The 12,872-nt window shown below is 39.6% G+C and overlaps 1 protein-coding gene across 5 annotated transcripts in view; it reads right to left on the bottom strand.

The window, feature by feature from the left end:
* The window catches only part of rbl2 (retinoblastoma-like 2 (p130)), a 178,496-nt gene that overhangs the window by 27,392 nt on the left and 138,232 nt on the right, over positions 1–12,872 (bottom strand). For all 5 annotated transcript variants that reach the window (XM_078544278.1, XM_078544280.1, XM_078544276.1 and 2 more), the window contains 7 exons: positions 10,770–10,907; positions 8,197–8,361; positions 6,079–6,190; positions 5,418–5,693; positions 4,595–4,854; positions 3,501–3,677; positions 2,111–2,182 (listed from right to left, as the gene is read on the bottom strand). In XM_078544278.1, coding sequence (XP_078400404.1) covers positions 2,111–2,182; positions 3,501–3,677; positions 4,595–4,854; positions 5,418–5,693; positions 6,079–6,190; positions 8,197–8,361; positions 10,770–10,907 — 1,200 coding nt within the window. The remainder of the gene's footprint in view (positions 1–2,110; positions 2,183–3,500; positions 3,678–4,594; positions 4,855–5,417; positions 5,694–6,078; positions 6,191–8,196; positions 8,362–10,769; positions 10,908–12,872) is intronic.

Consider the following 12,872-nt stretch of genomic DNA (forward strand, 5'->3'; position numbering starts at 1 on the left):
AAATTCATCAGATTCTCAGTAGGGTGTAATCGACTGCACACACATGACCGTTAGATCTCCCTGGGAACTTCCAGCTGCATTTGTAAATTGGAAGGAGTTTCATTCCCTTAACATTCAAGTTGCCTCTGACCACCAGAAAAGAATGAAGCAGGTGTATTCTCATTTCCCAGGGGGCTCCCATGACACAAACATCTTAAGGAACTCACAGCTGCAGCAGCTATTCGATGCCCCTGCCCAAGTGCAGGATTGGATCCTGTGTGACATGTGGCTCATGACACCATCCAATAAAGACTGACCTCTTAACACACCACCACATTGTTGCCTACACAGGTGAGAGATGTCCCTCAGACCTCTTCATTCAACAACAAAAATGAGGCATGACAGTGCAATATGCCCTCCAAAGGAGTACGTCCCAACAAATGCACACAATAGTCAAGGGAACAAAATATATTGTGATATCTATAGACATGTGCATACCACAGCAGAGTCTCAACGCCCATGCCACCATTGCGCCCTCAATACTTTTTCATGTTTCTTTCATAATCACTACGCCTTGGTGTGACCCCAAAACAGCAGCTGATGAGGAGGCAGGCTCCTGACAGCGATTCCCGCCATGTAGGATGTGTGCTTGTCTCACACACTTAAAATTTCCTTTGTGATTGTGTGCACCGTGACTCCTGACACGTAAGCAAAATTGGTGCCCACTTCCTGCCCCACTGTCAGGAGCCATGCTCTTCTTATTAAATTTTGCCCTCAGTCTGGTGTCCTTTACAACTATGTGCATATGATAAATGCAGTCCCTGGATATATTAAACTATTGGAAATAAAACAGATGACAGGCCCAATGCTAATATTATCATATCTTGGGTGCTGCACTTGCATTATTTCAGAAAAGGTTGTACTGATTAAGAAATATAAATGTCTTACTTTGTATAAGTCTGTACCAGAGAATTTTAGAGGTTCCAAGATGGATATCAATGTTTGATTGTGGTTTTAATGGTTTTAACAAATTCATGTCACATAATCATTAAACTATCTCATTGTTCCTTAAACTTGTTTAAGTTTGATATCAATGTGATGTTCAACAGGTAAATAATTTTATTGCTTTTTATTTTTTGAAGATGTCACTGGAGGAAAAAGCAACTGTACACAGTGATTCAACTGCTATGCTGAAAGCTGTGTTGGGATATTGGACAGGTCATTTAGTTAGATGGATTTAAGTCTAGAAAAACACTTGGATGTTCCTAAAAATGACATTAATCTGGTAATCAGGATATATTTTTAGAACATAGACCGGTAGGATTTGGGATCATTAAAGAGTTTCAACTTAACATTAAAATCTTCACAAAAATCCAGAGATGGCTCTGCTTACACACCAGTCTTTATGTTTTCTCACTGGACAGAAAATATTAGAGAAATCCTAGGAATAACCTGCACATGATATGTACAATGAAATCACAATCTTAAGGATGGCAATCAATTTACAAAACAAATGAGGCTCTGCAAAAATACCCTCATGCTGATACAAACCTTTATTAGTGTGAGCATTATTTACTGGAAATAATAACTTCTAAGCCTGACAATCATTTAATAATTAATGTCGCTGCAAAGTAACTTGGCTATTTTTATCTGCATGGTTTTTACTTTCCATGTTTATTCTGCTCTAATAATTCAAAGTTGCCAAAGAACTTTTAACTGTAATAAAATGCAAGTGTAAATAACTGAAAGTAGATTTGTTTGTAACATTATTAAATTTAATTCTTCTTGCATAAAAATTGACCATGGTCCTCAAATGCAAACTGCTAGAACTTTGTAACTCAATAAATAGGAAGATGGGAATTGTTAGACGAAGAAACACCAAGGTCCACCTAGTTTGTGGTAGTTGCATGATACAATGGTAATGGAGTTGTAGACTGAGCATGACAATCAATCTCTTTCAATTAGCGTATGACAGACCCAGAAATAACAGAAGGAATACCCAAGTGGTGGAGAGCACTAATAGCCATAGGTTCAAAGTTACCATTTTCTTCTCATGCATGCTATACTTAACACAGGTCATTTCTCAAATTACTCATCTAATGTATCCCAAAATGTTAGTAGTAACACTTACATTGCTACTGGCCTGTGGCTGGGTTCTGTAACTACGCATGATGTTCTGGAAGGATCTATCTTCTTTTGTTACCTGAAAATAAAATAGTTATTTGATACTGATTCAAAGTGTAGCCTACAATACCATTTCTGCAACACATGAAAATCAATGGAAATAAAAATCAGGAGCGATGTAAAACAGGTTGCCAATTTACTATTGCCCTTTTTACACTATCACACAAAGTCAAAACCTATCCCCCGCCCTACCGCCACCCCAGAGCAAGCACAGATGCAGAGAACTCTCATATAAAGCTGAGTAATTTGGGGACAGGGCCATTATTATGGGTGAAGATGTGTTCAGGTAGAAGGTTCTGATAAGACAATCGAAAAACATCAAGGCCATTTAGCTGCACTGTAGTTAAATGCATAGCTCACAACCAAAATTCTCTGACACTTTAGGGTGCTTTTTGATATATGCCCAAAGTGCATTTGTCTCTGCTTAATGTGCATGAATGATAGTTAGATAGTTAGAACCTGTAACTCATAATTAAAGAGGAATACATGTTTGGTATTTTCCTTAGTCCACAGTCGTTTACAATGATTTCTGCTTTTTTACAGCCATTTTTATATTCCATCTTTTGTTAATGAGATTAGCAGGACACTGGGGCGTAAACAGATATCAGCAAAATGGGCACCCAAAATCCGGGTGCGAATTCCCAATTACTTCCCAAAGGAAGTTCTACTCCAATACATGATGCCTCGATCCTAGGCACCTGGAGAAAGGGGAGGTCAAATGTGCTTCACTAACAACCTTGATCCTAAACGAACACAATCTGTTGCTGACTGCAGCTAGATTATTTTTTGCTGAAAATATACTAAAATGCATTTTTGTCACCAAGAATTAAAAAATTCACAAACATTGGCAGGAAGACAGACTTGAAGCTTGGACTTTGAACTTCTCATATTTTGTGACACCATTTTGTTTTTAATGATAATCTAAGTGATAAGAATTTACATGTTAACAGTCTACAAGGTTGGTGTTGACATTTAAGTCACAGGAACACCAGGCTCATGAGTTAGAGGGAGGGGCAACAGTTCAGTTGAAGCAGGCTTCAAGTTGCTATCAAAAACTCAGTTCATAATTTAAAAAATAGTACACACAACTAACTTTGAATTAATTAATTAATTATTCATAATTCACAACCCAATACATCAGAAGTGCAACTACTAAAGGGTGTGATACAATGTTCTTCAGAAATACTTACAGCCTTTACTGAGTACATATGTAGATAATTAAAATGACATTTTAAAAGGAAGATTTGAAAATTAATAAAAGGAAGCTGAATATATAAATGTTCATGCATGCCATTTATTCTAACTTTTCACTGTGCCACACTCAATGTAAATTTTACCTTGGACATTATGTAAACAGCACACATCAGCAGCTGATCTAAGTGTCTATCAACCATAAGATCAGTGCAGTTGACCAAAGAATGTTCAAAACATGTCCAGATTTTCCTCCTTAAGTCATCAGTAATGTCCAGTTTTGCACAGAGATCCCGCAGACGAACACTTGCCAAATGATAAACCTAGTTTAACAACAGCACAAACAGAGACAATCATCTGGGACCACACTTGTTTATAAAAATAATTTCAAACTTCCTGCCCCACGACATCCCACCATATCCAGTCTCCTCTCCTCTGAGCTACATTGGTGAGTAATGAAGTGCAGCCATCTGCAACCCAGAGCAATTCTATTCATTTCAATGGGAGCTGCAACTTTTAGAGAGCCCAAAAACTGATCCAGAGCCACCCAACCCCAAGGAAACATACCATCAGAAAACAGGGAAAGTATGATAAATAGTTCATAAGCTGTTCTCCAATTTTAATTCAGCAAGTAGGCTTAATTTACCATTTTATTTGTTACCAATATTGTTTATCTAAGTAGCAGATGGAAAATTACAAGGAGAAAGTATTTCCTGTTGAAAAATCAATACAAATACTGACTGTTATTTCCAGCCTCTCAGATAAATCATTGTCCTTCGATTTGAAGAAATGTCCAACATACAATATTGACTTCACTGTGTGACTTTGGCATATTAAACACCTTCCAGACCCCAACACTGCTGTTGCCCTATTCAACTGAAAACAGGAGGGACATGTTTGTTTGTTATTTGCACCACAATCATAAATGTATTCTATGAATTTGCATTTATAGCTTTACTATAAATAACAAAGAGAATATTGCCCCGGTAGTCCCATTGAATATCCGGGACCTCAGTTTGAAAGCTAATGTTTGACTCAATCAAAATCTAATCTCTGCCACCTTTAGCAATCCAAGAACTTCTTAAATCACATAATTCCTGGTGGTTACACATTGAGTATCTGAAGATACTGGGTATCTGAAGCTATCTGAAGATACTGGGTATAAAAAGAATTTCTTGTCCTAGTGCTGGAGTACCTTGCCATAATAAATCTTCACTCTCATACCCACAAAGAAACATACCTTTCTAAAGAACAGAGCTACTGAGCCTGTCTTTTTGGGTCTGCTGCTCGTGGCCACTTGGTGTTGACTTTGTCTTTGTCCTGGGGATTGTTGAATTGGCACCTGTCCAGCAATCTGCACCGCAGTGCCAGCTAACTGGTGACTACTGGCAAGGGTCTGGGCAGTAAGGGGTTGAATGGTATTTGCCACAGACTGGGCCTGTCCAGTGACACTGAGCTGGACTGGGATGAAAGTAATCCCTCCATTTTCATTTGCAATACCTGAGAATTTTTTTAAAATCCAAAATTAGCAGTTTGCCAAAGGGAAAGCAAAGCATGGATAAAAATACCTTTTAATATCACCTGACGAGAATAGTTCAAATAATCAAAATGTCCTAAGAACTGATTTTAGATATTTGAGAACGAGGTTTACCAAAACAGTCAAAAGTGCATAAAAGATGATGTGCTTTTGGTTAGCCCTAAATTTCCAATTTTAAATCCAAATAAACCCCTTTTCCTGCAACAGGAATACTCTAATTGAAACTTAGTAAAACTTACACAAAGTAATAAGAAAATTCCAAATATTCTAAATAAGGTTCCTAGTTGGATTTTCTAAGCTAATAATCACTTTTGCTGGTCTTACAAACATTAAACACTTATTAGTCCCTCGAAAACTCATTTTGTCTCTAGTTTATAGTATTGCAGGTAGAAAATTCATATTTGAAAATATCCCGCAGGATTGGCTTGTTAAGTTACCTGCAGTCCCGTACTCAAGTTTAAATACCCATAATAATAGCAGGCAAATCAGGAAGTAAACACTACAATTTTCTGTATAAATCACTTGCCTTGAACTGGTATAGTAACAGTTTGCCCATTGGTAGCTGTAACGGTCGCAGTTGCCATGGTGACTAAGGTCTGTCCAGGGACATGTGCAATAGAAACAGTCTCAGTGGTCACATTCTGGACTGGTACAGTGTTAACTGTTTGTTGCTGGGAATTTCTGAGGGAGTTGCTTGAAGAGTCTGGATTGTTGTCACTATCCACAAACAGCCTCCTTCTTGCATTACTTGCTGTCGGAGAGCTGTATCGATCATGCAGTGTGGTAGGTGATGCAATGGCATCTAGAAAGAGCAGCAGGAGTGCACTTGAGTAATAATTGTTAAAACAAAAAAAAATTCTGACTGAAATTTAGTGGTTCTATAAGGAGAAACATTTTCTGAGAAAGGATGTTCTTGTTAGTATTTTCATAAATGCAACTGTATGATCTCCCACTGAGTCAACATGAAGAAGAACGGCATAAGGGAAACAAACAGTCGTAAATTTTAGTCTTCCATGCTCAGCATGCATGCAAGTGCAGCAAATGATGCTACTAAATTAAATGGATGGGGAATCAAGGGATGGCGGTGACGACACATGAATTCTTGATATGTGCTTTCTGGGCAGGAGGCTCTGCACCAGGACAGCTAAGGGATAGGGTGTAAATTCATTTTAAATCGAGTCACATACCTTTCCTGCCACTCTCAGTGCGAACCTCCTTTAGTCGTGTATGAATAATGGGAGAGGACATCTCACTGTTTCCAGTGTTCTCCAGATTTTCAAAGTAATGTGGTGGCATTACCTGAAGGAATGTACAAATTCTAAAATCAATTCTGTTTGTTGCAATATTTCACCATTTCATACTTTGCCCTGGTTACTTCTAATTGTTTTCTGTTAATGAGATTAAGTGTTAAATATTTTGTGAAGAAAATATAACGCGTTGTAATTCATCCCCTTTGTCTGTTAAACTATGATATAAAGCTATGATTTACTGTTTATAGGTACCTATGATATTCCTCCACCATTTTGACAAAGCTTATTAATCCAACAGTTAGAATGACAAGCAGAAATGCTAAACATTCATATAGTGATAAAGGAAAGATAAATTTCTACACTTCAGTCTAATCATCTGTAATGGAATCTAGTGGAATATAATTTCTGTATTGTTTTAAAAGCCTCAATCATATCACCTTAAAGTCCAGTAAATCCTCTGCCAGCTCTTTGAATGTATCCAAAGAATGGAGTATTTTCAGACTGGGGTGGTGGGGGGTTGAATTTCCACAATGCTTCTTCCTGCCACCATAACCTTAATAGAAGATCCACCAAAATCCTAGAAAAGTTGTGTAAATATCCTACAAAAATAAACAGCCCAGCACTGCTAGCTGCATTTTCTGAGTGGCTTGTAGCAGTTCTTTTAATTACTGCTGGTTAGGCAGTACAAAGTCTGGTACCAATGAGTGCAGCACATACAGTGTAGGAATGGGGCAGTAAGTGTTGCACAGCAATTTTTTGGATGAAACCACCTTATTCATGCTATTTGCTGCCAAGTATTATGCTCTGGGTCAGGTTGGAAAGGTAGGTTTGGATGAAAAAATTTACCCTCTATTTCTGATTATTTTTAATTTGTCCTGCTCATTCAGTGGTTAGGGAAAATTTGGAAAATAATGTTGCCTACACTGCATAGGGGTACAGAGCTAAGTCCAGTATGTTAACTCCTTCCAAAGCCAGATGGTGAAAAAGGAAACAAGACACTAATCTTTTTTACTTAATACTAGATTTCTTTACAGAATGTAACATTACATATGTCTGCCTCCACCCTAACCAACACTCAGTGTCCCAGAAGCTTCTCTTTATATGTGTTCAAGATATTCAATCACTTAAGTATATCTGTAACCTTAATAATAACATACCATTAACACAACAAGTGCAGGATTCTTTGTTAGATACCAGGCATTATTAATGTAAATAATTGTGTTCTCCTGTACTTTTCCCTCCTCTCCTCCCACTGGTCATTATGCTTATTTTCAGTGGAGTAGGGTAGAACAGTGTCGAAACCTGGAAGGTTAAATCTGATTAACCTGCTGACTCTGCAAAGCCTGCCTACCATCTGCAAAACACAAACCAGCGGTGCGATGGGATACTTTCCACTTCCTGGATGAGTACAGCTCCAACAACACACTTAACACCATCTAGGACAATGTAGCCCGCAAGATTGACTCCCCATCTACCACTTTAAATATTCACTCCTTTCACCATGCACAATAGCGACAGTGTATACCATCTATGAGATGCACTGCAACAACTCTCCAAATCTCCTTCGACAGAACCTTCTAAATGTGTGACCTCTACAACCTAGAAGAACAAGGGTGGCAGACGCGTCAGAACTCCACCACTTGTAAGTTCCCCTCCAAGTCACACATTATCCTGACTTGGAAGTATATCACTGCTCTGACTGTCGTTGGGTCAAACACCTGGAACTCCCTCCCTAACAGCACTGTAGGTATGCCTACACCACATGGACTGTAGTGGTTCAAGAAAGCAGCTCACCACCACCTCTTCAAGGACAAGTAGGGATGGACAACAAATTTTGGCTTTTCCAGCGAGGCTGACATCTCATGAACGAATGAAAAAAAAAAGGTTTGTAAAATAGTCACTGCAGCATTTGACACATAATGAAAACAGGCCTAGTCAATGTGTTGCCCAATTAAGGAAATTTATTTCCTCCACAAATCAGAATGATGACAATAGTTTGTGATTAGATTAATGCAAGCTACAAGAGTGAACAATAAATTGAAGATGGATACTCACCTCCTCACATGTTGGAACCTTGTTTTCTGCATCTTTAATTCCATCCCAAAGGGGTGATTCTTGTCTCCACGCCATATTTTCCAGGATTGTTTCCTCAATATGATTTAGATGTTTTACTACCTCTCTGAAGAGACCATCCTCTGCCCTTATAAGTACCTCTATCACCTACAAGATAGGCAATCAACTTTAGAAATATTATATAAAATATACTGCACATAAAAGCACATTAAAGAATTTCCTGTTGCTGCCATCATATCAATATATCTGAATTTATTACAAAGCACTTTTCCCCTAAGGTAGAATAATTTCAGATGGTGGTTTCCTATAACCAGGAATAATTTAACATGGTGTGCAACATTATGCATTACACCGAACAGGTTTATGTTAGGGATCAGCATTTGGATTGATTTAGAGTAAAAATGTCAATGCAAGACACTTCTAGATTGGAAAACAGCCTGTCAAATAGACTCACAAACCAGTGAGGAAACAATGGATCTCTCCTGAAGAATCTGTTTGAAAAATATAGTCCTGGATTTAATCAATTTTTTTTTTTGTCAAAGTTCCTGTCTATAAGTGGAAATAAGTCCACACTCACTTCACTTGGGAGTGGCCAACATCTGCAGCAGGATCATTGAATTCTCAATGTTTTTGAGGCTGAGCCACTATATTATGATAGATCTTTGTTTATCCTTGGCTCCAGCAACCCCTTCTTCTCCAATAAGTCAAAGCAAGGTTTTTCTAAGACATATGGGCTCATTTTGTGCCTAGTACTGTGTGCACCAGCTCCTAATGCTTTAGACAGAGGCAGTAGGATCCTTGGGACCTTATGCACTTTGTGCCCAGTTCCTCACACAGATCATTTAAACTCTAAGGGCTGGATTTGATGCAGAGGGTAGGCTCCCCGCATCCTAATGCAAATTTTGGGAGTGGCCCTTCCTTCAATTAGCTGGCTCGCCCTGCTTTACTTTTTTGGGCGACGGCCCTTTAATTAGCACGAGGCGGGACTTCCATCCCAATCTCCAGGAGGCTTTTCCGCCTCATAGAGCTGCTGGTCAATCGGAGGCCGGTAGGTCCGCACACCAGCAGCATGAGCAGGAGCAGTGGCCAAGGACATGGGGTTCAGTGATGGACCTGGACATTCAGGTAAGTTTGAGATCTCACTGAGGCCAGGCTGACATGTCCCAGTGAGCATGGTGGGGCGGGGGCATGTTGGACAGGGCAGGGGGTGAGGGTAGATGTGGGGAGGCAAAACTGTGGGAGGGGAGCTTCTGATTGACACAGGAGGCTGGATAGAAGGCAACCCCACCCTTTCACTGACCCACAGCCCGTAGGGTTAAACCTCCTGGGTTACATCTCGGGCACAGGCCTCTCATGCCACCCTTAATAATGGAGCAGTGGCAGGATGAGGCCCTTAATTGGGCATTAATTGTCCACTTATGAGTCTCAATTGAGCCACAGGCGGGTACCCCACCTGATGCCCATAAAATCGTGGAGGGGGTGGTGCAGGTAGACCAGTCGCGGGAATGCTGCCGACTGCTTGGCCCTTATTTAAGGGTCTACCTGTCTGTTTTCCTGCATGCGGGTGGCCCTTAAAATCAGCCCTATGTAACTAAAATGAGATTGATGCTATTAAGATCTTTCACATTTTTTTTATTCATTCACGGGATGTGGGCTTTGCTGGCTAGACCAGCATTTATTGCCCATCCCTAGTTGCCCTTGAGAAGGTGGTAGTGAGCTGCCTTCTTGAACCGCTGCAGTCCATGTGGTGTAGGTACACCCACAGTGCTGTTAGGAAGGGAGTACCAGGATTTTGAACCAGCGACAGTGAAGGAACGGCAATATATTTCCAAGTCAGGATGGTGAGTGACTTGGAGGGGAACTTCCAGGTGATGATTTATACCTGGTAGGTGCCTTCCCCGAAGTCTACCCAGGAAAAATGGGAAGTTCAAGTTCCTGGTTGCTCTGTCAGATTGATGATTCTGTGAAAAGGCAGCCAATAACCTAGTAAACCCTCTAGAATGTTTTGTTTTCTCTCATAAAGTTATAGCAAGGCTGCACTCTGGATTGGAGTTCATTGAACTACTTTTTCTTGCTGCAGTGAGCATGCCAAATTACTGTCAGAAACCTGTGCTGATTTTAAGGGCTGCAAGAGTTATACAACTTCTCCTTCCCAGTTTGATGTAAAGATCATTTTCCAGGCAATAGCCCTGCCTGTTGCTCACACAAGGCATTTAAGTGAGCTGAACAAATATTACAGATGGACTCAGCTGAGGTGAAAAGGGGCCAATTTTAAAAGTCCATCACCAGATTTACCTTACTGCGGGGAAGGAAAATAGGGCCATCTTTGATGATGTGAGTCTTGAAAATGTAGAAACACATAAAGAAAATGATGACCCCAATTGTGAAACAAGAACAGGCCATAATTTCAATAATAATACATAATAATTACTAGCAAAATAAAGACAGAGTATTTCTTCAAGCAATTTCTCAAGAATAATATTGCTCTATTAGGCCTCATTCTGGAGTATTAATTTAAAAGGGTTAATAGAAGGTCAACGCTAAGCATTGCTTACCTTATAAAAATGATAGGGTGGAAGGTCATATATCTCAATGATCCATGAATAGTCTCCTGGAGGTTTATAGGAAAAGATAACTATCTCAAGGCAGCAAGCCAGAAGAGATCGATGAAATATATCTTGTTCCAATATCCCCTGTATGAAGGGCAGAGACATTTGCCATATTTTGATAAATGTAAACTATGAACATCAGACGTTCATTTGGTTGATTCTTTATTGTACATATGCAATATCTTAGGAACCTGTTGGTCTGTATGTCATAAACAGCTCCAAGTGGCCATCATGAGAGCTCATGCTTATGCTTTTTATTTCCCATGGCCGTTTGTTCATAATTGTGACATTATTTCCATGAAACGAATGTAGAAACAAAATCAGTTGTGGCAAAAAGGAATACAAAAAAATCCACTTAATATTAAAAGTAAAAACAATGAGAGAATGGTTGCAGCACAGCAAGAGGCCATTCAGCCCATTATGTCCATGTTGGCTCAGCTAGTCCCATTGTCCCATTCTTTCCGTGTAGTCCTGCGTTTATTTTCCATCAGGTGTTTATCCAATTCCCTGTTGAAAGCCCCGATTGCATGTGCCTCCACTACACTCTCAGATAGCGCATTTCAGATCCTAACCACTTGCTGCGAAAAGCGTTTTTCCTCATGTTGCTTTTGGTTCTTTTACTTTAAATCCCGGTCTTCTGGTTCTCAACCATTCCGACAATGAGAGCAGTTTCTCTCCATCTACTCTATCTAGACTCCTCATGATTTTGAACACCTCTCGAATTTCCTCTCAACCTTCTCTCCTCTAGGAATAAAAACCCCAGCTTCTCCAATCTATCCACATAACTGAAGTCCCTCATCCCTGGAGCCACTCTCATGTATCTTTTCTGCATTCTCTCTAAAGCCTTCATATCATTCTTAAAGCCAGGTGCCCAGGATTTGGCATAATATTCCAACTGAGGCTGAACCAGATTATAAAGACTCATCATAACTTCCTTGCATTTGTATTCTATGCCTCTATTTATAAAGCCCAGGATCCTGAATGCTTTATTAACCAATTTCTCAACCTGCCCTGCCACCTTCCAACAATTTGTGTGGATATGCCCCCAGGCTTCTATGTTCCTGCACCCCGTTTAAAACTATATCCTTTATTTTATATTGCCTCTCCTCATTCTTCTTACCAAAATGTAATACTTCGCATTTCTCTGCATAGAATTTAATCTGCCATATGTCCGTCCACTCCACCAGCCTGTCTATGTCCTCTTGAAGTCTATCACTGGCCTCCTCACAATTCACAATACTTCCAAGTTTGGTATCATTTGCAAATTTTGGAAGTGAGCCCTATATACCAAAGTCTAGGTTATTAATATAGATCAAGAAAAGCATTGGTTCTAACATCGACTCTTGGAGAACCCCACTGTATACCTTCCTCCAGTCGGAAAAACAATCATCCACCAATACTTTCTGCCTCCTGTCACTCAGCCTACTTTGTATCCATCCTACCATTTTGCCCTTTATTCTATGGGCTTCAACTTTGCTGGCAACCCTATTTTATGGCTTGAGAGTTTGGAAGTTCATACATACTTCATCAGATGCATTACCCTCATCAACCATCTCTGTTACCTCAATAAGAAACTCAATCAAGTTTGATAAACACAATTTGCCTTTAACAATTCCAAGCTGGCACTTCTTAATTAATCCACATTTGTCCACGTGATGTGAATATAATTCAAAACCAACACAACGGGGTATTTATTGGAAGCTTTGCCATTTCACTAAGGCTATTTTTATCACAAGGAAGGTGTGACAGTTTCCAAAATTTATACTGTAACAAAATCAACTTTATGTTTTATCTTCGACTTGAGGTTCCTCCTAATTCTAGCAGATCTCTGTCAGTAATGCCAACAACCACACTGGAGCATCGGGGTGGGGTAGCGATGGTATCAAACAAGGAAGGGTGCCTAAGAAACTTATTGCTTCTTAGCCACCACATTTCAAAGAAAATACCTCATAATGAACTAAGGACATTATGAAACCAGACACCAGCACAGTTAAGATTCATGTGCCATATTAAAAGAAACGCTGAGTGTCGAGAGCTAATACACACTTA

The sequence above is a fragment of the Cetorhinus maximus genome, chromosome 6, assembly GCF_964194155.1.
Source record: "Cetorhinus maximus chromosome 6, sCetMax3.hap1.1, whole genome shotgun sequence".
NCBI lineage: Eukaryota > Metazoa > Chordata > Chondrichthyes > Lamniformes > Cetorhinidae > Cetorhinus > Cetorhinus maximus.